Raw genomic sequence first — 26782 nt, forward strand, 5'->3', positions numbered from 1 at the left:
TAAATTAGGAACTGAGTCAGGGGACTGCAGAAGGCACAAAACTATTCTATTATGACAAAATTCTAACTCCTGGAATAATAGCAAGAGTCTTTGGAGTACAATGTGATGAGCAGCAAAGTTTGGGTAGGGGTGGGTCTCAAAAATTAGGACATTTGCCTCTGGAAAATCTTGAGAGAGACTTTTAATTTGGCATCCTTGATTCTAGAGACATATCAGGCCTTACAACGTGGGTGATTCAAACCATCCAAGATGAAAAGGAAACCCAGCTCTGCTCAGTTTGAAAGGTGGAAATCTTCATGTTAGCTACCAATTACTACCAGCATATAATGGCAGTGCTTTATAGTATATGTGTATATGGGCCATGAGTGGAGGTCCCAAGACACCGACCAACTGGTACCCAATGCCCCAGTCTGCACTTGTCCTATGCAGTTTTTGGGGGGCAACAAATTCTAAAATATATATCCTGATCACTTTTTATCTTTGATGCATATTTTACTAAACTCAGAGCTCACTGACAAATCAAAATACCAAGACATAATACTGTCTTCTACAGAGATCTTCAAATTACAAAGAAATCTATCTTATTTTTTTTCATTTGGCATTCTTTACACCTTCATATGTGAGCAATCACCTCACATTTATTTAACGTGTGTTGTACTTGGCTATGTCTCAAAATAAGGTAGCAAGAGAAGAAACACCATCCTTTCTCATATACACAAATACTCATACCCTGAATGAATAGGTAGAAATTTATGTTCCACTGCACATCACAGTATCACCAGGGAAATACAACATAAAGCAAATATTTACTCTCTATGAGCAGAGTGGAGCTCAGTCTTACAACAGACATCAGCAAAGTCCATGGTTTAAATTACAGACTAACAAAGGGTTTGTGGGCTTGAAATTAAGTTATACTGTTTAAAATCAATCACAGAGACTGTCATTCTGCTTATTGCTTTTACTTCCTAACAAAGATTTAAATGAGGACTTTATGTACAAGTAGAACATGTCAAGAGTCCTGCTTTTTATCAGGCTTGTGTGGGTGGGACAGGCAAACATTTTAGGGCACTAAGGCAATTAGAATAAAGAGGGCTTTTTCCAGAAAAAAAAAATATTTTGTATGTTTTGCTTTATTTTTAACTGACAAATCAAAACTACAATTTATAATTTGATGCTTCCATACATGTGTACATTGTGGAGAAATCAAATCAGAACAACATTCCATCAGCAAACAGTCATCACTTTTTTTGGATGAAAACATTAGAATTAATCAAAGTCCACACATAAACAATTGAATTGTTTTCTGGAGGAAAAAAAAAAGTCAGAATAATAAGTTTTTAAATGGGCACTAGACTTTAATTCTAAAGTTACCCCAGAGATGTAGGGCGGGAAATCTGCAGTTCTTCTCACTCTGATTTCAGGGGATCAAAATTAGGGAAAGGCATGCACAGGCACCTGGGCTGCCGGGTGCACTGTTATCTGTCACTTGGTTTCATGTTGCTCTATCACACCAGTGCCGAGTAGCTCCTCAATAGCCCCATCATCATATCTGAGGACCTCCTTCAGGATGTGCCTTGTGTGCTGTCCCAGCAGGGGAGGTGGCTTTGCCTCTGACATCTTGAACTTGCTGTATCTCACAGCTGGACCTGTCAGAGGAAGGGAAGGAGAAAGCCTGTTAATCACTGGCTCTGGAAAGTTAATTACTCAAGTAATAGAGAATTTTCAAAGGACTCCAAGATTTTCTCTGCTACTTATGCCTTGCCCATGCTCCATGTTTTGTTTGTTTGTTTGTTTGTTTGTTTTGGCATGGGTGGCTTTCTTGCTATTTTGGTTGGGAGCCTAGTCTTTAATGTCTGAGCCATTTCTCCAGAATATACACAGCTTTTTTTGATCCAAGTTCATTCAAATGTGCTGTGCTTTTCTAACCTGTCCATCAGCATCTAATGGGCTGTATATCTCTGCCTGGTGTGTTCATAAGTTTCCCCTTCTATAACAGACACCTTCATGGGTAGAACATTCATCCAGAAAAACTATACGTTCAAGAGCACAATGACCACACAGTTGAAGTGTTACTGTGAAGCTAATAATCTGGCCCAAAATGACGGTAACCCAGAGTTCTGCCATTCATTGTCTTTTTTACGATTTCAAAGTTTAGTACAAAATATATCAAACCCTGACTCAGACTCTTACCCTTGGTCTTTAGTAATACAAGAGGCTATGTGACCAAGCATCCTCATTAAAGAGACTTGTGTTAGAGCTTTGGGATTTATACTTTTTAACAGAACCATCTTGGACAAATTACTTACTTTCTCAGAGCTGCATATCCCACAACTGTAATATAATAATGTTTACCACACAGACTTGAGGCAAGGATTTAATTGAGGCAACAGACAAAAACATCAAGTAAGAATTCTATATAACCCATAATAATATACAAAACTTGCTGGCTATTATGCTTATGAAAGCCACTACATCGCTCTTGAAACTTGCAGTTTAAAGGGATATTTACTGTCAGCTATTTGACAGAACTGAGTCATTTTAAACAGAGGAACTCTATCAATACTTTCAAAAATGATTACAATTGATTTTATTGTTCCCATTCTTCACATAACTGCAATAAAGCCTGGAAAGGTTTGTCACCAGCCACATGGCTAATGATGGCATGAGGGTGCACTTTAGCCACAGAAATGGTCTCATTAAAAGTTGTGTGTACACTTTTCCTAACAGGATGCTTCCCACTCCTCAATGGTGGAGCTGGGCTTTTGAGAATGTGTTTTAACAAAATTTATCTTTGTTTACTCATTCTATATTGATTATATTTTTACCACATGTAATTAGGCTTCAGGACTACAAATTAAATAGTTGTCCCAGGAAGAGTTTATAAAGCAGCACATGTCTATCTCTTGGGAATTTATTTGAAGATTTTTAACAAGAAAGCACAACTAACTATCCAAGAACCCTTGACTGAAAACTGGTCTTCATCCTTCCAGGAAGGTCATGTCCTTTAACAACGGTATGCAGCTTTGCAGAGGACACACATGGACCGATGAAGGAAGGAGTGGCATCCACCTAGCTCATCAGACCAGCCAAATCAACCATGGTGGTCAATGGCATACAAGATCAAAGCCAGGTTGTCCTGATCCTATATTTTAACCTCTTTGTTTTTTCTAATCTCTCTCTCTGTCTCTTTCTCTCTCAGAATTGTAACCGAATGCAGGGTTCTAGGCATGTTAAGCAAGCATTCTATCACTGAGCTATATCCTTGTTTTTCTGTAGGCCACTCTTGATTTGAGACCTCCACAAGAACAAATAAGCCAAAGCATGCACAGTTAACAGAATGTCCATCAGCGCGACATAAAAGCCTTTTGTGGAATTTTATTAATAAGAATACTTATTTGCATATCATTTGACAGAGACAGCATCCAGATACGGCCTAACACTGTCACATCCAGTATTTTCCTACCACATTCCCTCCTCTGTAGACCAAGGACAACTTATGACTGATGCTTAAAGTTTTCCTTTCTCTGAAGCTCAGCAGAGTTCATTTCCTTCTCACATTTTCCTGGAATGCACCATACAGGAGGGTTTTGTCAGGGCTGGTTCCTGCCCGGTAAGGGAGGACACAAACATATTACACATTGGGAGACTGAGAAGAGATGAATAACAATTATTCTGCTCTTCTATGACAGAGTCTTTGATCTTGAAACCAGTGGTTATGAGAGAGACAGACTGGAACTAGAAACAGGACTGGAAGCAGAAGGGTTGGATGTCTCAGTGTCAAATAGCTGACCTCATTCAGTTCTGCTTGTGCAAGCTTTGTAAAAGCAGAGCCTGTCAGTGTTGAAGTACAAACAAAATTTCAACCAGCTACTTAAAAAAAAAATCAGAAGGAATTCTCAGAGAACAATAAATGGCCATCATGCGAATGCTGGCCTCCTAGTGAAATTCTCCTCACTACTAGATTTGAGGGTCCCCATGGTCTTAACTGTGTCCCACCCGCCCTTAAATTTAAGTGTTTACAAATGCACTGCCCTGACTCAGAATTATGGTTTATGCTAACTTCTGTAAGAGAGAAAAATACCTCACCAAGAAAAAAACCAGTGCTATACATCTGGACCTTTATTTTTTACTGAACAATCAGCCAAAGATCACTAGACAGATCACATAGAACAGAAATGAAAGAAACACTAGAACAATCAGAGACGGCTTACAACAAATCAGGGTGAGAACGCTATGTAGGAGACAAAACTGAAAATATTTAATGCTCATGATTATTAGTGTTATATTTTAAAGCAAAAACTTAGAAAATAAGTAAAAGATATTTCTAAGCATTTAAAGAGAACAATATAAAAGGACTAAAACAAAAATGTGATAAAGAAGCCGAACTTTCTTAGGAAACAGACATGAATCCCAGGAAGAAGTAAAAGAATGAGGATGGTAAGAAGTTTCTGTACCAAATGTGATGGTGAATGGAAAAAAGGCAAACTATCAGATTGAATCAACAGAGAATCCAACATAATGAATGAAGGAAAGATTTGTATCTTGATATCTCAAATGAAATATTACAATGTAGCATTAAAATGACAAGAGGTCTCCCAGGCGTAGAGAGGGTATACAAGCTTGGGGTAACATATCAACACATCCAAACTTGATGCCACGAACATCCATTTGAGTAGCTCCTGTTACCTTTTACACCCTATTACACAGATGTTAGAATAACACATTAAGTTGTTTGGTTAGTTGCCTGTGTCCCTGATGGAAGTGGAAACAATGCGAATTGTGTTTGCTAATGGGCTTTCACTGCTTTCCGCTGGTTCTACAAAATAAATTGTAACAAGCCTCTTTTCCTTGATATTTATTACTGTGGACTGTGCTTCTGACTTCCCATGTCACTGGATCTCTATTTATAGAGTAGAGACCATTGTAGCCTACATTTTACAGGTGAAAAAATAAAAGGAGGCTTTTTATAGAGTAAATTCGTTTTCTAGAGTTAACAGTATTATAACCAGTGACAGAGCCAGGGTGAGAACTCTAGTCCTGGGACAGACACAAAGTCCTACCTTCAACCAAGATTCGATTTATGATTGGTACCTGCTGACAAAAGGAAATTCAGTTTTCTCAGTGGAGCGACATGGAGTATATCAATTACACTCCATGTCCAAGAGTTAGCCAATAAAAAATGGAGTCCAACAGTTGGTTTTTGTTTAATTTATTAATATTTGTTGTTTTTAATTTTTTTTTTATTTTGAGAGAGAGCAAGGGAACATGAGTTTGGGTTGGTAGGGAGATGGGGAAGATCTGAGAGTATCTGGGGGATGATCATATAATACGATCAAAATACATTATATAAAATAATAATAATAAAAACATCTCCAATCTTTGGACTCCGGTTCTATGTTCTCTCATTCAAAACGGTTATGGGGGTGGGGAGAACAGCCTTGCAAGGCCACAGAGAAAGGCAATGCAGCCAGTCCTGATGAGACCTGATAAGATAGGATCAGAGAGTAAGGGAAGAGGACCTCCCCTATCAGTGGACTTTGGGAGGGGCATAGGGAGAGAAGAAGGAGAAAGGCTGGGACTGGGAGGATATGAAGGAAGGGGCAACAGCCAGGATACAAAGTGAATAAATTATAATAAATAATATAAAGAAAAATTATTTTGAAAAAAAACAAAAATTATTTGACTACTGCTAGCAATTAAATATGTTTAAATAAATATTATTCATATCATACTAGCAATTTTATCCATTCATTTATTATGCTTATACTTTTGAGTATTTATTTCTCTCTCAATATTTGCTATAGGTTATTTAATTATGAATTACTCTAAAATATATATTCAGCCCTGCTGTCAAGGATTATAATTTGTGACATCCAAAAAAAAAATTGCTATAGTCTGATAAAATAATCATAAATCAAGCTTATAAGAGAATGATGCTATGAGCATAGTGGGCAAGCGAGCGAAAAACTAATAGATGATTCAGGCCAAATTGATGTCAAGAGGGCAGGCTTTGAGAATTTAAAACCCTTGTCGTTTCTAGTTCAGTCCCTGCGTGGTGCTTGTGGGTCAAGAGTAGAGCCCTCAGCTTTCTGCTCCTGCTGCCATGTGTTTTCTCCTCCATCCTGGATTCTAACCCTCTGAACTGTAAGCCCAAATTAAACTCTTCCTTCTATAAGTTACCATGGTTTATAGTGTTTTATCACAGCAATAAAAAAGTGTGACTAAGACAGAAGTTGATAGCAGAGAGAGGGCTTTCGCTGTGATAGAACTAGCAATGTTATTTTTTGGAGTAATATGGAAAACGTTATAACTTTGGACTAGAGAGGTGACTGAGGAATATAAGTGGAGCTTAATGGGCCATCCTAGTAAGAGTTTAGAAGGCAGTAGTGCTGAGAGCTATGTAAAATACGGAGGCCTAGCTCAAGAAGTTTTTTCAGAGAGAAAGGATATTAGCAGCTGAACTAGAGACTGTGTCTGTGTTATTTTGGCAAAACAAACAAACAAACAAACAAAAATGCCTTCTTTCTGATTATGTCCTAAGAAGTTGCCTGAGGATAAATTTAAAAGTATCTTTGGTGGAGGACATTGCAAAAGAGCCTAGTATTGGTTTGATTGCTGATATACCTTGGAATACAGGGAAGGGTACCCTCAGGGCATGGCACCACTCAGCTATCTTCCGATTTGTGAAAGAGGGCATAAGGCATTTCAAAAGCAACTACAATCAAAAGTTGGTAGTAATATGGCTCAAGCAGGGCAGTGTCCATCTCAAGAGTCCCTGAATAAAAGCACTGAGAGGACGAGAGACCCTGAGAGGCCATTGCATGAAGCCGTAAAAGCGAAGCCTGGGTTGCATTGGAGACCCCGATATGTTGGAGACGCCAGAGCTGTGAGGCATCTATCAAGAAGTACTGCCTTCAGCGATAGGAACCAGCCTAAAAGGTTGGTGTATGTTACAAGCAGCAAAGCCCGAACAATAGAAGCCCTTTGACAAGTGACAAGAAGCGATGGCACATGATGTTTGTCCTCCTGGGTTCTGGTCTGGTTGTGTCGAGGCTTTCTTCACGATGGCTCCTCCCTTTTGGAATGGTATTTTATGTCATTATCTGTTTGAAGTATATAAGCTGCTTTTAGATTTTATAGGCAGTTAAAATTCAGACATTGTCAAGGAGTCTCAGAAGGGATAGTGATTTTGGGACTAAAGTGTTGTAGATGCAAAGGACTGTGGAGATTTTTGAAGTTGGATTAAAAGCATTTTATATTATTATATTGCCACAGGACTATGGAGGCCAGGGAGTGAAATGTGGAGGTTTGAATGATATTTCCCTCACAGTCTCAGACATTTGAATGCTTGGGCTCCAGTTGGTGGAATTGTTTGGGTAAGTTTAGGAGGTATGACCATGCTGGGGAAAGTGTGTCATTCGGGTTTGGGGATATTAAAGACCTGTGCCAGTTCTGGTTTGCTGTCTTTGCTGGGTGCTTGCAGGTGAAGATGGGCGCCCTCAGCTTCCCACTTCTGCTGACATGACTTCACCCTGCCATCATGGACTCCATTCTCTGGAACCGTAAGTCTAAATAAGCCCTTCTTCCCACAACTAGCCTTGGTCATGGTATTTTATCACAGTGACAGAAAAGTAACCGATACACACAGTAAGGGGGAAAGAATGGAAGGGAAATCCTATGCATTTAAAAAGAACAACTGATATAGACATTTCCAGGATGGGAGACTAAAGGAATGCATGGATAGGTTTTATAAATAAAAAGAAGTCATGAATTCTTTTGGATACTCCAAGTTTAGGTACCTTTTGACAACCAAAAATTAAGTCTTTATACCTGTAGCTTTTTAAATCTCAAATTCAGAGGTGAGTTCTCCAGTATATATAAAAGTTACTTTTTAAAATGTCTTCATTCAAAAAACAATATAAGCAACTGTATTTTTTCAACATCTCTGATGCTGTTTCCACAACTCGTCAAAATGCAGAGAACAACTGATTGTGTCATGCCCAGTCCCTATTGATACATCTACAACACAACTCCTAAGGCTCAGGGAAAATAATGAAGAAGAGGTAGAAACTCTGTAAGAGCCTGAGGAAGAGGAAGTCTGCTGCAAGCCTGTATCTCCTTAAAAAAATTACAGGGAAGCGACACCCATGAGACCTCAACATTATGTCTGCTTAAACAAGGCCTGAACAATGATAACATCAATAGACATAATACTGTGTAAGGGAGAAAGCTCATAGTCTCTATTCATAGACAAAGAGCTACAAGCAATTTAATGGCTGCTGAGAGAAGGAGAATTAACCCCTTCCCTAGGGATAAACCCCCAACTGGTTATGCAATACCAGTGAAAACATCAACATTCAAGAAACACTAAGAGAGCTCAGCAGTTCGTTAAAGAAAAAGAGACCATAGATTTGAAAGGGAACAAAGTAAGGGGGCGCGCGTGAGGAGAGGGAGGTGATACATTTAAAATGTAAATATAATGATATTTAATTTTAAAAACTGCAAGAAGAAAACCTCCAAAACCTAAGTTGAAAATAGAGCCTTTTTCTCTACTGTCAAAGCTCTTTTCGATTTTTTGAAAGTAGCATATGAAGTAAGTTTCTCTTATGGCATTTTCATGCATGCTTTGTTTTGGTTAACCCTCCTCTTCACCCCCTTTTATCTCCTTGCTCCTTCCGCGGTATAATATCCTACCCCCAATCCTGTCCTTTCCAGTCTCATATAACACGTGCATGATTAGCCTCCTCAACCCCTACCCCGTTTATTTTCGTTGTTGTTGTTGTTGTTTGTTTGTTTGTTTTTGAGACCGGGTTTCTCCTTGTAGCCCTGGCTATCCTGGAACTCACACTATAGACCAGGCTGCCCTGAACTCAGAGATCTACCTGCCTCTGCCTCCCAGGTGCCTGGATTCAAGGTGCACACCACCCTGTCTGGCTTCATGTCCCTCTCTTAAAGCCTATTTTTCATGTCTTTTGGTCCAAATACAATATTATGATCTATATTCACATGACGACACAAATGTATATGCATTTGTGTGTATAAATATACACACAAATATATGTGTATATATACACACACATATATGTAAAAATGAGAATCTTAGATCTGCATATGGCAGAGAATAATGATGTTTGCCTTTCTGAGACTAGGATATTTCATGTAACATACTATTTTTCAGTCCCATTCATGTCCTGAAAATTTCATGATTTCATATTTCTTAATAGCATAATACAAATTCCATTGTTCCACGTTTTCATTATCCATTCATCTGTTGGTGGACATCTAGCTCCCAATTTCTATTGCATCAAACATGTTTTGTGTTCATAAGAAGCAAATTAAATAGTTAAAAGAAAGTGTCTCTGAAACTCAGTGTTTTAGAGATAGGTTCAACGATTTGTAAAACGCTTCTGTTCTTTGTCCTTAATGATTTTTTTAAATTTATGTTTTGAATGTTTTGCCCTCATGTATGTCTATGCACCATGAGCATGTGGTACCTGCGGAGCCCAGAAGAGGGCAGTGTATCCTCTGGAGCGGAATTTGCAGATGGCTCTTAGCCATGTGGGTGGTGGGAACCTGAGCCAGGTCCTGTCCAAAAGTAACATGTGCTCTTCACTGCTGTGCAGTCTCTACAGCCTCTGATCTTGGTCTTTAGCAGCTAAATCTCTACTGATTTTACAGTAGAATAAGGGAAGTTTTACTGTTGAAAGAATTGTTGGCTCTTATTCCCATAGAAAACCACAAACAAAGCAACTCACAGCTCTCTTCTACTCAGAGGCAAACTGAATGGGATGCTTTGAAAGCCAATCACAATGTATCACACAGGAGAAATTCATGCTCTATTTTTTTGCCTTTAAAGTAGAAGGTGTTTGGAAACATGCCACTTCTCTAACAGACATTAGCCATGTACCAGACATGGCTTTGTATATTTTTTTCTATGTGCTTTGTATATTTGCTTATTTGGACCTTAGGATAAAGCCAGAACTCACTCTTGTCATCTCCAGTTTGCAAATGGGGAGAAATGAGAGATGAGGAGAGGTCACCTGCTCAGGGTTGCAAGACATGGTAAGGAACAAAACTCCGGGTAGTCTTGTTCCTGAATCCCAGATCTTTTCCACTCAGCCACATCTCTTTGTGTAAGGACGGCACGGAAGAGGGGAAAAATTAATTCAGTTTGACACTGTACTGAATTCTGGGTTCCTAAATAAGACCTTGACAAGGAAAGCTGCAGGCTTCATCATTCCATCAGTATATTTTCTTTCATTTCCTAGATTAGAGTCTTATGGTATCTGCGTCCAATAGTATCTCATCTTTTTAATTAATTTGTTAATTGCTAATGCTTCTCATGTAGGAAGTTGTAGAATTGCAACGCCATCAATGCATAACACTTTCTCCTACTTCTGTGAGGCATTCCAATGCCCTTCTTTCTACTCACCCCAAAAGAAATGAAGCTTTCGCTGCTGTGCTCTCTGGAAATCTGTCTGGTTCAAGGCACATGGACAGCCAGTGCCTGGCACACTAGAGAATTCCTCAGACTAGCCATGTAGAGTTTTCCATCTGTGGTTTGAGGCCCTTTAGTAACAAAACCTTGGCTGTTTTGTCTCACCTCCCTTTAGAAAACATCCATAATTCTTAGGCTGAAAGGAGATCTACCCAATCTACGTGAGCATCCCAAGCTACCATTTATCCAAGTTCAAGCCACTTATCTGTAAGCCAGATCAACTTAATAATACAAACAGTTGCAGGAAACAGAGGTAGCCAAAAACATGTGGGAAGCCATAATGAATATTCAAGTAACGGGAACATAATACCACATCATCCTGAGGGAAGGGACTTGAACAGTGCCTTTTTCCAGAACTGCATGCACCTCCTGTCTTAATGATGCATTCCCAAAGCACTGAAACAGCCTCTTGCTCAGCTCACACTAAATGGCAATGAATCAGGACAAAGGGTTAAGTAGTTAACATAGCAGGCGGGTGTGATCTCGGCGGTAGTAAGAATAACTAGAATTGAAACCAAGTATGTCGGGTTTTGTTGACTATACTTTTTTTTTCTTTTTAATTTCTTATATTGTATTAACTTTTCAAGAATACTTAAAAGCAAACATCTGTCATATAATGTATGAAACATTATCTCAAAATGTTTTTATTTTGACGTCTTTGGCCCTCTTCTAAGATCCATGCTGTGGATAGCAAGCATTTAATCTTCAGTGCTTACTAGTGTAGCAAAAAGCCAAACTTCATTTTGCTAAAAATAATGATAGCTTAGTATCAAAAGATTTCCCAACTTCCCCTTTGGTGCTTGAATTCATCATTATAACAATAACAATATTTTTTATATGGCGCCTCTCAGCCATAGCATCCAACTTGCCAAATGGGACCATACAGTTAGAACACATTAAACCCATTAGATGTGAGATAAAAACAGATAAGAGCATTTAAATAGCATGTAATTATGGAGGAAGGCTATAACAGAATAAATATGGCTTGGGACATCTTTATCCAAAGAACTCAAACTATGGCATTGCTTATGGGGTCAGGAAGTCCAGAAACTTGAGGCAACCTGTGGTATGTACCTCCAACGTGGCTAGGTCATCGTGCCTTGCTTGCAGTTCAGAGGTTCTTAATATCACTATCTACAGTAATAAATTTTGACTCAATATTTTTTAAAGATTTTAATCTTTAAGCGTCTATGCTTGCGGGTGTCTGTGTGGAGGAATGCATGTGTGAATGCAAGTGCCTGTGCAGATAAGAAGCAACGGATCTCCCTAAGGCAAGAGTAACAGGCAGCTGTGAGCCTGTGTAGATACCAGGAACTGAGGAACTGAACTCGCGTCCTCTGGAAGAAGAGTCGGTGTTCTTAACACCGAGCCACTCACCAGCACTTGACTCTGCCACTGCCAGAGTCTTATTTTCAGCTGTGTCAATGGCTCTAGGATAGTCATCAGTGTTGTTCAACAGATTTCCAGCTTCTGCCTTTCGGAAGGATAACTATATTACATGTTTTGACCTTTGTTCAGTTGGGCCAGGCCATCAAAGCTCTGCTGAACTGTGAGTAGAGAAAGTTGGTCTACTCCGGGGCAGATCACACACTTGCTTTGGGTAAGTGTCGGTAAGTGTGGGTCTCTCCTTCCTTGCTTGAGTAGCAGTGTATGAGACAGTAACCACTGCGGTAACCCGAGACTCTGTGAACTTGCAATGCCGATCGCATGTAGCATGAGCAGGAACCACATCGTGTGTAAAAACACTGTCTTCTCCATCCTGAGGGTGATCTATGCCTCAGTTTAGTACAGAGACCTATTTGTTGCCATCAGAGAGACCTTCACTGAGGAGCCTTTTAAAAATATAATTCAGTCCAGACACTCAAAATACTTTGAAGCTGCATGATAATACTTATTTTTTATTGAATACTTACACACGTTAGGCATTTGGCAGAATGCTTTCTGTATATTACTGTGTCAGATGAGCTAAATGACTTTAAAAGGTATGATTATAATGAAACCATTTCATCAAAGGGGAAAGTAATGTTAAGTAACGTTATCAAAATTACACAGCTTATCAGCTGAAGAATTTCATTAGAATTTAGGTTGGTTAAATACAAAGTGTATGCTTATTAGTACAAGGATGTACTTCCCCTTTGCATAATGTAGAAGAAAATCTGTTCTCGTATCAGTGGCTGAATAAATACGGCTCTTCAGCAGATGGTGTTAAAAAGCAGTGCTGTTTTATAAATACTTATACATTTCGTGATTGCTAATCTATTAAGGCATTAATCTTTCATTTGAAAAAGGAATAAGAAAACTTGACAAATAAGGAAAGATGGATGGATATATCTTATTCCAGTCCACTGAAATGACGTAGTAGAGTATCCATTTCCGACTGGAAAAATATATGGCCCATAAGGAAATGCTATTCGTGTTCATTAGTGCACAGGCTGCCTCACCTCCAAGTACATGACCCAAGTGCTGAGCCTTCTGAAAAATGTCCTTGCTGGAAGGAGGTCTGTCAGGAAAGCCTCCTCCTAACACTCATATTTGTTTCTAATCATTTCTCACACTTCTGAAAAATGTTGAGGATAGTGAAGAAACACCTTGCTGACAATGTGCTTTTTGCCAAAACAATCAGTTCTTTTTTTTTTTTTTCTTTGCCTTCGAAAATTGAAGTGTTCAACATGAGCTCTTTGGGTGCACTCCCAAGAGTTTGTTTGGTTAGACTTCACCATGGAAAACAAAATTGGTTCAGCTGATGTCTGCAGCCAGAACATTTTAAGCTTCATAGACCTTCAAAGAAGTGACCTTCTCCTCACCTCCTCTGCCTCTGTGCTCCATTAAGGGAAATACCGGAAGATGTTTCCAGTTGGAGATGCCAGATTGCATTTCGATTCCGTTTCAGAAGAGGAACTAAGCAGAGCTGGAGCAGGTGGCTGTTTGTGGCTCTTCCTCAAATGAGCTTTGGAAAGTTCTTTTGTAAATCTTTAAACGTCTTTTGCAACTTAATAAATTTCTGGACATCTTGGTTCTTTATTAAAGGAATCGGCTTTATGTCTACATGCCTTTTCTTTTTTTCCCAAGACTCTCCATAATCATACAAATCACAATTATGCTTAAAGAATATTGGATCCAATGAGGCCCCTAACCCTGCTGTTGAGAAAATGAGTAGGTGTTCATTATGAGCCAGAAGAGCTGATCTTACATTTCTATCTTCTTTGCTTGCACAGTGCAGGTGAAAAGGTTTTAAGAGGTCCTTGCTCACCGTACTCCCATCTTAGCTGCTGCAAAACCACCCTCAAGACAACAGCACTGGTGTATCTTTGAAATATGGAAAGTCCCAGCAGTCCCACCCATGAAATAGCTCCTCAACACATGTCTAATATTTCCTGCTACCTCCTTTTGTCCATATCATCCCACAATATGAGAACAACTTGTTCACTCTTCTCCCTCAATCACTCTATCCGCTATACATAGTCCATGGGCCAACCTGAGATGCATCTCATTGGGGCAATTCCCAAGTCTATATTGTCTTCAAAGATATGTTAAGGATGATGTGGTGGTGTAGCTTTTTTTTTTCCCACAGCCCAAAGGAACATCTCTTCTTTTATTCCACAGAATCTTCAATCCAGTTCTTCACGGTGTATCATTATTGCTAATTTTATTATCTTTTGTCATCTTTCCTAGGACCAAAATTAATGTTTCCCCATTTTTATATCCCCCATAATATTTACCATGTGATACCATTTCAAAAATTATCTGCCAAAAGAATATGAACATATCAAACAACCACACAGAAATCTCCCATGTTCCCAGATTTGGAAGCAAAGCCATTCAAAAAAAATTTTTTTAAATCATTAGAAAGGAATTAAAACTTGCAGACTGTTACATTTTGTACACATTTCTAAATCAAGTCATATTGATTCCTCCTGTTTTTTAATATGTCATGTCAAATCTATCTACTAATTCTATTTACTACCTTGAAAGTATACACATATTCCAACCAACTTTTTAAACCACCATTGTTTCTTGCTTGGGCTTGTGTGTTAGGGCTTCAGGCCAGCTTTGTCTGGGTGCTTCCTTTCACTCTATTTCAACAAGGAAGGTGGAATCATCTTTCAAATAATTAACTCCAATAATCTTATTCTTCTACTCAAAGTCCTGTGAAGTCTTTCCTATTTTATTTTATTTTTTTTTTTAACAATGGCAATAGGTCCTACCTCACCCATGCAGCTTCCCTGGAAGCCATTGTGATCTCTCTCTGTTACGTCTTTCTCTCTTTGTGAAGCCACAGAGACCGCCTGCCTCTTTACAGCACAGCAAACCCCTTCTAAATGTCTCTTCCCCACTGTTTGCTATGCTCTGCGTGCTCACTGTTTTTCCCCAAACTGTCCTGAATCATTCCCTTTTGTCCTTCAGGTCTTCTCAGCAAATATATCATGACCACTACAAAGCTGTCCTCGTTTCATTTCAGTTGCTCTGACAAATATTCTTTGAACAGAAATGTAGGGGATATAGCATTGTAGTTCACAATTCCATATCACAGTCCATCATCGTGGGGAAATCCTAGTGGCAGGGGCTTCACCCAGATAGTCACATGACAATCACAGTCAAGAACAGAGAGAAATGAATGCCTCCGTGAGTGCTTGCTTTGTCACAGTTGTTTCTCCACTATTGCACATTTCAGGACACTTTGATGGTGCCACAATAGTAGGCTAGGTCCTATGTCATCAGTCAAATGCCCAAGTGGCATGCCCATAGGGCAACTGCCTCTCTGTTCCACCATAGTTTAGCCCTCTTTAGTCTGTGGGTCTTTATTCTATTGTACTGTTAACAAATCTGCCATTTTTTTTTTAAATCTGCTTCCTTTGGCTAGAATATGCATGTCATGATGGTGAGGAATCTTGGCCTGCTTTTTTAAAAAATATTTTCTGAAAGACAAAGAATGAGTGATTTGACTTAGGCATTGAATAACTTTCTCTGGTGTCTAAAACAACGAAACTCAGTGTGTTGATAATTTCAGACCTCAGGATTCTAAATAAAAACAATTCCACTAAACAGATTCAAAAGCAAGATGAAGTATTTTATTATTATGAACCCAAACAGGACCATGCAAACAATGTGGTTTTTTTTTTCTCATTTCAACAACTGTACAACTTGTGTTTCTGCCACCCATCAGTATAGACACATTCCAGTGTTCAGAGATCAAGCACTGGAACAGTTGTGTGGATTTTTGAGCGCTGGCTTTCATTTTATAGGTTCCATAAGGGAAAGACCCTATTTTCTTTACAAGTTTTGTCTAGAAAGTTAGGATGCAGTGTTCCCTGAGTGGATGAACAAAAGGAAAGAACTCTTTTTTTTTTTTTTCAGAAGTAAGTAAGATAGTAAAATGTGATATTTCTAGCCACACAAAGAAGGGTTTTAATCTAGATGTTGGATAATAATAAAGTTTACATTGACTTAGTGCCTCGGCCTTGATTTTTATAGTAAAAATACTATGTAGGGTTCATAAAACCTTTGAAAGTATCTCAGGAAAACTCTACTTTACGGGGGCTCCTCTTTTTTTTTACAGTATTGGGTACTGTAGAGTTCACATATTCTAGGCAAGTGTTACTACTTAGCTACATGTGCAGTCATAAGCTTTTTTTCCCCCGTGAATGTTCATTATTTCTTCTCAAAAGGACACGCATTATCTTTGATTAAGTTTTATGCATTTATTTAGTTGTGTGTGCAGGTGTATACAAGTATGGCCATGAGTATGTCAGGGTGCATACGTGTGTGTCTGGAAGCCAGAGGAGAACTTGTGAGAATCTGTTCTACCTGTTGGATACCTATATATCATAGGTATCTAATGAGGTTGGTGGCAGGTGCCTTCACTCACTGAACCTTCTCACCAACCCACTCTGGATTTTTTTAAAAGTTGCTGTTCTTTATTATATTAGAAAATAATAATCTTGTTTTTTATTTATATAGAAAATAAGTTTTATAATTACACACTATTTTTCTGAAGTTTTTCTTTGCCAGTGACTATAGTGAATTTCATATAACAGTGATGATAACTCATATCCCTTATGTATATAAGCTTTTATGTTTTATTGTTTCTTTTTTTATAGTCGCTTTATTAACTATTTTGATTGATGCTTTCAAAGCACTCTGTCAATTGACTTTCATATTAATTCTGTTGTTATTCTTTCCTGTTATTTTTCAAATTATTTAAAAATCATTTAACACATGTGAAAAAGGCCTAATTTGCACTAAAATATTAAATGTTGATTTTATTTTCATAATCACATTATAAACATGAATATGGTCATTTTTAATGCATTGATTAGATGTCTAAGTACCAGGTGTCCACCACCCTGGTGGGACTCTTCACACTTTCTAAGAACACAAACTCAGTTTCTGCTTCTGCCCAGTACAGAGCGGGCTGTCTTTAACCTATCCTCGATGGTAAGGTATCCTATGCACCCTGAAATTCACTATTTTTGCCTGAGTGAGTAACTAGTAAATGAAAGTAAGTAAATAAAAAAGAAAAAGGAGGAGGAAGGAAAGAAGGAGGGAAGGAAGGAAAGGAAAAAGGAAGGAAGAAAGAAACTAGTAAGTACGTAAATAAAAGACATGAAAGGAAATGAAACTAGGCCAAAGGTATGTTGTTAAATTAAAAGAAAATTTACCAGTATACAAAAAAAAAAAAAATGGATTATAAATACTAAGTCAATTAGTTACCTTCACAGGGTCTTTGATCTGGGCTGATGCTTGCTAATTGTTAAGAGTAATCAAAACATGTTTTGTGTAATCTTTGTTCAGGAGTTTTTAAAAAGATAGCACAAAGATAAATCTCAGGTAAGCATATCACATCAATATGATCACATACTCTGAGTGGCAGGTCCCAAATATAAAATGTTGCACATCTTGAGTCTCAATGCTCAGGTAACTGTAGGATCTAAAGTCAAGGCACTTCCTATGTAGTGGAGAGAGAGCTTCAACTATAAAATGCTGAAATGCTTATCACAGGGCCTGAGAATCTAAACTCAACCAGAAGCATCCATGTATAAAGCCTGGCACCCTTTTGTACACTTGTAATCGAATATTGGGAGGGTGGAGCCAGATAGGTCGCCGGGACACACTGACCAGTCCTAGAAACAGTATCCCCCAAATCAAGGACGGTTTCTGAGGAAAACATTTGAGGTTGATCTCTGGACTCCGCATGCATGTGCACATAGACACAACAAATATGTAAACAGATAGAGTGAATGAAAAAGACGTGGTCCACATAGCAATGCATAGTTTATAAACAGGCAGGCAGTCCTTGAAAAGTAATAAGCCAGAGGGGAATTGTCTAATATGTCAACAGAAACTTATTTGCAAACACAATTTACTTTTTAATTAACAAGGTAATAGTTAAATAAGAAATATTCAAAATAGGTTCCCATGTGAGACTTTACTTCCCACAAAAGAAAAATGTTTACCCATTATAACAGAAATGAGTTATAAATTTAAGGGGGCTCCTTGGATTATACTTTCTCTGAATGTTGTTGTACCTTATAATGAAAGAACACGCTGCAAAATAGTTTCTGTAAGCATCTATAGAAAGAGCTGTTGTTATAACTAAAAATTCCAAATAAATGGCATATGTCTTACACATAACCACAATTTGTTTCCTATGAGGCATACACTCAAGTACTCATGAGCAGCTCCTCTGCAATGACTGACTGTCCAGCTTAGTGGTGTGACAATGCAGGTTTAGTCAAGCCTACAGAGGTCGGTCCAGAAAGTTCTGGGCATCATCTTGGGCAAATCTTGGAAGACAAATCTTTTCTTTTTTTTTTTTTTTTTTTTTAAAAAAAAGGGGGTTGGCCATTGTCTTGGTTTGCTTACTACTACTGTAACAGTCTTATTTAGGGTTACTATGGCTGTGATAAAACACCATGACCAAAGCAACTTGGAGAGGAAAGGGTTTATTTGATTTACACTTCCATAGCATGGTCACCATTGAAAGAAGTCAGGGCAGCAACTTAAACAGGGCAGGAACCTGCAGGCAAGAGCTGAAGCAGAGGCCATGGAAGGGTGCTGCTTATTGGCTTGTTGCCCATTGCTTGTTCGGCTCACTTTATTTATATATTATATTATATTATATTATAAATATAATATATACACATTATATATATATATACATATTATATATATGCATATAACCTAGGAATACCAGCCTAAAGATGACACCACCAAAAATTATCTGGGCCCTCTCCCATCAATCACAATTTTAAAAAGCTGTACAGGTTTTTCTACAGTCTGATCTTATGGAGGCATTTTCTTCATCAAGGTTCTTTCCTAGATGACCTTAGCTTGTGCCAAGAGTCAAGTTGACATAACTGTGCAGCACACACCATGATCAAAAACAACTTGAGGAAGAAAGAGCTTATTTGGTTAGAACCTATAGTCATGAAGGGAAGTCAGTGTGGGAACTCAATGCAGAAACCTGAAGGCGTGAACTGAAGCAAAAGCCATGGAAAGATGCTGTTTACTGACTTGTAGCGATGTGCTCAGTCTCTTTTCTTATACTCATAAGCACCTGCCTAGAGAAACACCACCCACAGTCGTCTGGGCTCTTTCACATCAATCACTGGCCTGTCTATAGGGCAACCTGACGGATGCATTTTCTCAACTGAAGTTCCTTCTCCCTTGATGATTCTAGCATATGTCAAGATGACACAAAAACTAAGGACCACAATGGCTTTCTTTATTCCTTATTATTGAAAAATAGCTTACACAAAGGAAGGTATATGCCTCACTGCCTTCAGTATTTATTAAAATGTAAATAAAAGGCTTTTTACCTCAAATTTCCAATTTCCAACTTGCCCAGACAAAACAACAATTAAAAAAAACAAACAAATAAAGTAAATAAAACAAAACTAAAAAACAAACCAAAAAGTATATTCCAGAGCTTTCCAAATAACAACTAAATCAAAATATTTTCAGTGGCTCTTATCTGATTTTGTGCAAGATTGCAAAAATATTACTGAGACAGAATATCAAATGTAAACAAAATATTAAATAAAGCACAATACATTAAACTTCAAGCTTTGGCAAGAACAAAATAACTGTTCTTCTCAGAGCCTCCCTCTTACGGTTAAACACACTAAACAGGTAACAGAGCTTGTGGGAATCCTTAGAGGCGAACATAAAAGCCTCTAAAAGGTGAGCCAGAAGCAGCTGCAGGCCTTGACAACAAATGCCAAGGCAGGCCTGTTCCTCTTATTCAGAACACCAGGAGAGGGGATACCAAAAAGACACACAAATCTTTTTGACAATACCTGCCCTGCTTGAGCCAAACAGTAGTGGGAAAAAAGTCTACTTCCATGGCCAAATAATTCCAGCTGGGTCAAGATGTCTGAAAATGTCTAGAGTTTCGCAATATCCAAATATCTTATAATATCCTGAATACAATCAAAACTCTTCATCCAGAAAAATCACAACTTGAGTGAGAAAAGACAGCCAATGGATATCAGTGCCTAAATCAATAAAAATATTGAAGTTATAAGACAAAAATTTCCAATAAGGCGTCATAAAAATAATTCATAAGCAATTATGAATTCTCTTGAAATAAATGGGAAGTTAGAAAATCTTAACCAAAAAATAATTAAAATTAAAACAACCAAGTGGGAGTTATAGAACCAGTAATACAAAAGTCAGCAACCCTCACTCCATAAACATACGGATAGGCTCAACCAAAGAGTGAAAATGATATAGCTTGAAATCTGGTATAGTAATTCCTCAAGCAGCCTTGATTTTTCTCATAATTGTTTTGGCTATCAGGGATCTTTCACGGTTATGTATGAATTTTAGGATTTATTATTTCTATTTCTCTGAGGAATGCCATAGACATCTTGGTTATAATTGCATTAAATCTATAAACTGTACCTGGTAGGATGTTCATTTAAAAACTATTAGTTCTACTAATCCATGAACATGGAACATCTTTCCATCTTCTAGTGTTTTTCTCAATCTCTTTCTTCAGGAATTTAAAGTTCTTTTGTTGAAGGAGTACTATTAATAGTGAGGAACAGAAAGGAGATCAATAACAATAAAGATTATTAAAAATTCATTAGATTACATATTTCATATTTACTTATAATTTATACGCTATATACATACACCTACTCATTCACACATACACACACACACACACACGTATATATGACATTGGTTATATAAAGTTATACCATTTGGGGGTGAAAATGCACTTCCAAAGAACTACAGACTAACAAACAAAACAAAGCATACAAACACACAAAAACCATGAGAGAGCTTTCTTCAACTTGTTGGTCAGGGGCTATAAATGTAACTTTTATTCCCCAGATGTAATTATTATCATCTCTGGGGCTTACTGCTCAATAAACTCACCCTTTCTTGATTTTTCTGAACTCTGGTTGGCTGGTTCAACTCAGCTGTTCTTGCTCAAAACTCCAAGCTGACTGATTCAATCTGGCTTCTTTCTGGTCCTCACTGAATTGCTCTGCTTGGCTTCTAGTATCTGGTTTCTTATTCTCTGGCTTCAACTGCCTCTGCATGAACTCAGAAATGAACTCAACTCCATTGCACTGCACTCACTCAATTGAGCTCCACCAAATTCAACTCCACTCAACTGAACTGACTGAACTGCCACAAACTGAACGGCCATTGGCATGGGATGGTTCAGTTGTGTTGAGGTCAGTCAGTTGACAGTCAGGGGGGAGTCATTGGGCATAGCGCAGTGGCAATTCGGATTAGATCAGTCAGTTCAGTTGAGTGGATATGAATTCAGCATCAATGCACGCAGGAACAGTTAATGGTTCCCAATATCCTTCCTTCCTACACAGAAGATCAGCAGAAGACTTCTGCTTCTCAAGTATTAAGTACTGCATGTAAAAACTTGGTTTTGTCAGTTTTGACTATTTGGAGGTTCCTAATGCAGAATATGGGAAATGATATCTTTGCCCCAAATGTTCTATGTATTTATGTTAGTCCTTTTGCTTCTTATGTTGACAAAATACCAGACATAGGCAATGAGAAAAAGGAAGGTTTATGTTAGTTCATAGTTTGAAGTTATACAGCCCCAAATGTGTAAAGCACAGTGTCAGGAGCAAGAAGTAGCCTGGTAGTAAGAAGCAAACAGCAATGAAAATGGGTTCTCGCCTATTTTTCTTTATCATCCTTTTATTCGCCAGATGTAATTGTCATCTTAGAGGCCAGGTGCTAAATAAACTCACCCTTTCTAGCCTTTTTTGAACTCTGGTTGGCTGTATCGTCTGAGTGGTTCTTATGAGGGCTGGGATATCTTATCTCTGACTCATTCTGTCAAATCTTTCTCTGATTCATCACCTTGTCTGTCTCAATTAGAAGTCATTGTTTGGGATTAAAGGTGTGTACTAAGGGCAAGTCTGCATTCCAGCCAGAGGGATTAAAGGTGGGTCTGCATTCCAATTGATCACACAGACCTAGAAGGTCTTTGGATCTGATCTGAGCAGGCATGTTGCTGGATTAAATAAAATTCCTCTACAAAAGGCCTCCAGGAGACTTCCAAGAATTTATAGGCTATTGCCGTTTCCCTTGGTTGCCTCCCTGAGGTTGAAGATAAGACTTTAACTTGTTGAAAACACCATACATTTTGTAAACATGGCTTCCAAGACTTGAAGAAGGACCTGACCCAGAAGCCTCCGGCCTGAGGAGCTCTCAGAGAATCTGCAGGTATTATGCAAGCTGTCAGTGGTGATAAATAATTAAAAGTTCTACCTGAATGTAAAGTCTATGAACCACAACAGTGACCAGTCTGGCAAGACACCCTCAACAGTACAATAGTGGCACATATCTTGGCAGTAACCAACACCCATCTAATTGTATGTATGGCCCACCCAGAAGGAGGGAATTCACACGTGATACTGTAAACCTAGCCCTACATACATGATTATGGACCCTAGGGGAGAAGATATCTATATCTATATCGATCTAGATCTAGATAAGTAGATATGCTCCTTCCCTAAACCAGTGTAATTCCCTACCTTTACATTCACACTAGACATTGCTTTCTCCTCATCAACAGAGCTTCTTTTCACAGCAGCTGGATGCCATCACAAAAACTCACAAATGTTCAAAATGCGGAGAACAACGAGAACGCCGTAGAAGAGGGCAGAACGTTTGTGAGGGCTAAAAAGGATGAGGTGTCTGCTACGCGATAGTGCCTTCTATGGATGACAGGGTTACACCCATGAAATTTTAAAAAAGTCCTCGGCTAAACAAGACCTGCCCGGTGACAAAACCAGATGACATCCCAACATGGATGAAGGGGTGGGGGATCTCAAAAGGCCCCACCCCTAAAGAAGGAGCTATAGGCAACTAATGTCTGTGAAGGTGGGGAGAATCCGTTTTCTTCAGAAACAAGCCCCCTGATAGGAACTCTAATCCCAAGAGATCAGCCCTGAACACAATAAGTATACTCAGCAGGTTATATTTAGATATGTATATATAATATATATGCATCTTTTTTTTCTTTAAAAAGAAGAGGTCCTGACCTTGAGAGGGAAGAGGCAGGGGACACAGGAGAAGCTGGAGAGGAGACAGTGAAAATGACGTAAATATAGTAGCACTTTTTTTTTTCAAACAAAGAAGTACATAAATGTAAAAAACAATGGAGAAGCCAAACAGTAAAGACTAAAGAAGATAGAAAATATAAGGACAAATCAATCAAACCTATCAGTATTACAGCAGAGAGAAACCACTGAAAAAGTGCTAAAGGAGGCTTGTGAGTAGCTAGGATAACAATAATAAAACTGTTTATTTCCGTTTTTATCGATTAAATTTGGTCACTAGCATGCGTATATGAAATGTGTTCTGATTAGTCTCACACTACCTCTTTTTCTCTTTTCTTTTCTTTCCAACCTTGTCAGCTCTGTTCCCTCCCTACAAACAACTTTCTACATTCATGTCTTCTTATTTTCTTTTATGACCCACTGAGTTTAACCAAGGCCAACTGTGTGCCCCTGGGTTTGGAACTATCCATTGGGACCCAACAGGTTCACTAGTGTGAACACAATAAAGATATTGAATTCCCTTCTCCCAGAATCTATCAGTACTCAGTAGTTAAGCACATCCCTCTCCCTGATCCACGGCTAATAGTTCACAGGGCCAGTTTTGTGCAGTTAGGTCCATTCCAGGTACCTGCAGCTGCTGTGAGATCATGATTGGAATGATCTGTGTCCCACTCAGGAGGAAGCATCTGCAGCCCTTCTTCCTATCTTTGACCTCTTCCATTCTTTCCACCCCGTCTACATGCTGTTCCTTGAGTTTTAGGAAGAGGTATAATTTTCTTATTTAGGGCTGAGCATCCAACTCTCACTTGTTCTCTGCATTTTAGCGCAGCCATGAATTTTTGCACTACAAGAAGAGCCTCCTCCAATTACAGCTAGACTAGCCTCTATTTATTTATCTGACATAAATACAGATACTTTGGAGGCAGTTTGACACCATGTCAACTTAGTCAAAGAGGAATAAGTTCCCCATTTATATGATCTCCCCAGCCATGCGTTTTTTGTTGTTGGTTTTAATCAGGTTTACAGTATCAAACATGTGTTCCCTCCTGTGGAGTCAGGGAGAAAACTAGCAGATCATATCGTTGGAGTATCAGAAGACAAAGTGAGGGAGAGAGGGACTGAAATAGTTATGGTTGAAAAGTTCTCCAAATTTAGTGAAAAACATAAGTGTGCTGCTGCAACAAGTAAACAAATTTCAAGTGGGATAAATCTAAAGAAATCAGTGCTGTGGGAACTCACAATTAACATTTGAAAACAAAGGAAATCTTTGAAGGCAACAGAATAAAAAAAAATGCAGCATTTATCCAGCAGGGAGTAAACAACCTGAATTATGTCAGTTCTTATCAGAAACCATGAAAAGCAGAAGAAGCAGCATTTTTAAAGTACTGAAACAGGCCAGTGAGATGGCCCGGGAGATAAGAGCATTTGTGTATGGCCTAACAAACCAGATCTAGATGCCAGGACCCACAAAGTAGAAGAGAAGTTACTCTTGCAAGTTGCCCTCTGGCCTCTAAAACTTAGAGGTTATCACAAAGGATTAAAAAATATGCTGCTCTGAAAAAAAAACATTTTGAATTTAATAAGTAACATAAAAATGAAAGGCTAAAAGCATGTTATATCATGTAGACACTAATTGATACAAAGCAAGTGGCTATAAAGTAGATTTGTGTGAAATGAAAATAACAAGAGATGAAAGAGATGCTTTACAATGATAACATGATCAATATAATAACATAATAATCCTAAATGTGCACATATCCTATAATAGAGTTTCAAATAACAGAAAGCAAAATCTGATAGCCCCATGAGAATAAACATCAGATTACATACCTAGTGATAAAGTCATCAACAATTCACTTTTAATTTATAGGACTATTGGTCAGAAGCCTGCACGGTGTAGAAGAAATGAACAGCACAATTGGACTTAAAGGGGGAAATGTTGGTATAATGTTCTTGTGGAATGTATACAATTTACCCTTGTTCATTCAAATGCTGATTTCCCTACCCCACTACCTGGTTTCAATCATTGCATTGCGATGTTTATTCTAACACCTGTCTCAAGTCTGTGTAAACATGTCATCATTTGTTACCTGTATTTTCAATAAAACAAGCAGCCAATGCTGTGCAAAGGACAGAATAGGGTGGGACATCCTGGTCCAGAGAGGAGAAGGAAGCGAGTGGGAGGAGGAGGAGGGCAGAGATGGGCAGGACAGGATTTAGAATCATGAGGAGAGATGAACTGAACCTAAAATATGACTAAAAGCAAGTATAATGTGAGAAATCTGACTGGGAGGAAGCTATGCATGCTTGAAGGTTTAGGATGGAGAAACTATTGCCCAGCACTGTGCTCTAGGTTAATTAAATAAATCCTATTCTCTATGTGGTGATTTGGATATACAGCTGGCTTAGGAATAACTGTTATTTAACTAAAAGATGAGCCAATAATAAATATTAATAACCCACAACAAATGGCATGCCAACATGGGTTTAATTTACAGTAATCTAGCAAGAACTTACATAGAAAGTAAAACTACAGAGCAGTTTTTTAATATAATTTTATCTATTACAATTTATTTACTTTGTATCCCAGCTGTAGCCCCCTCCCAACCCTGCCCTCCCTCCCAACCCTGCCCTCCCTCCCTGCCTGTCTCCTCCCATTCCCCTTTTCCAGTCCACTCTGTTCCTTAAAAACAAAGCAAGGGCAGTTCCTAAACTAGGTGCTCACAGATTCATGATTAGACAGACCCCTGCAGAGCAACAAGGCCTTCAGTAGGCTGCAGAAGAACAAAAATTGATACATACAAACCCCAGAGAGGCAGTTTCCTTAGGTTGAGGGAAAAAATGGCTCTTTAAGAAGGAAGCTTCTCAAAGCCAGACTTTGCCAGCCAAGGCAGAAAGTAAAATCCCTTTGAGAAGGGGATCTTGCCGGTCTGAGGAGCAAACATTTGTGGACCCATTAACTTTCCAGAGTGAGGAAAGACTCAGGATCCAGTGAGAGAGACAGAAAAAAAAAAATACCTCTCCCTGGAAGCAGGAACCAGAGGCAGAAAAGCCTCAAGCATCTGAACCGGTAAGATCTGAAAGGGAAGCTGCATCTAAGAAAGTACAGTCCTTAGGGAAAGGGTTTGAGATTTAAAAAGATGATTTTCTATGTTGAAAAGGGAGGAAGACACAATGACACAGTGCTTCTGGATACCATCTGAGTTTGTGTCCTCTTTGGAAGGGATCTGATTAAGACAAACTTGGAGAAAGAAGAGACTGGGAAAAAATAGATGCTAAATTAAAGGCCACAGAACAGAGGTTGGGGGGAATCTTTGAATCAAAATAGCCTTCATAGCAATCCAATCTGGTACTTACAATAACACCAAAAGAGGTGGTTCTATATGAGAAAAGTCCACAGAGGCTTAAAGATACTGCAAAATGGCAGCCCATTAAGATGCTGGAGAGAAAGTCTTCGGCTATACACCAAATTGGTCAGACAGGATATTGCATGTGTATTCTTAAGGTTCAATTACTAGATGAAGGCCTTATATGCTAAAGTAGAAATGCAGATCCTGTTTAGTGTTGTCTTAGAACAAGGTCACACAGTGGCTGGCATACTCCATTTTACAGAGTTTGGAGAACTGAAATATATGCACCATGCCTTAGATTCATATTCAAAATTACAGTGGGCTTTTGCCTTAAATTCTGGAGAACATGATCCTAAGGTTACACAATTGTTACAGATGTTAAA

The 26782-nt window shown here is 38.5% G+C and overlaps 1 protein-coding gene across 15 annotated transcripts in view; it reads right to left on the reverse strand.

The window, feature by feature from the left end:
• Nucleotides 1-1112: 1112 nt before the first annotated feature.
• Sugct (succinyl-CoA:glutarate-CoA transferase) overlaps nt 1113-26782 on the reverse strand; it is a 707647-nt gene continuing 681977 nt past the window's right edge. For 9 of the 15 annotated variants that reach the window (XM_060372766.1, XM_060372780.1, XM_060372770.1 and 6 more), the window contains one exon: nt 1113-1646. In XM_060372766.1, coding sequence (XP_060228749.1) covers nt 1483-1646 — 164 coding nt within the window. In that variant the 3' untranslated portion in view covers nt 1113-1482. Of the gene's footprint in view, nt 1647-20398; nt 20531-26782 lie in introns of those variants that run through there. The other 6 variants (XR_009587720.1, XM_060372764.1, XM_060372784.1 and 3 more) reach the window with 5 other exon arrangements.

This window comes from Meriones unguiculatus, chromosome 19 (assembly GCF_030254825.1).
Source record: "Meriones unguiculatus strain TT.TT164.6M chromosome 19, Bangor_MerUng_6.1, whole genome shotgun sequence".
Classification (NCBI taxonomy): Eukaryota; Metazoa; Chordata; class Mammalia; order Rodentia; family Muridae; genus Meriones; species Meriones unguiculatus.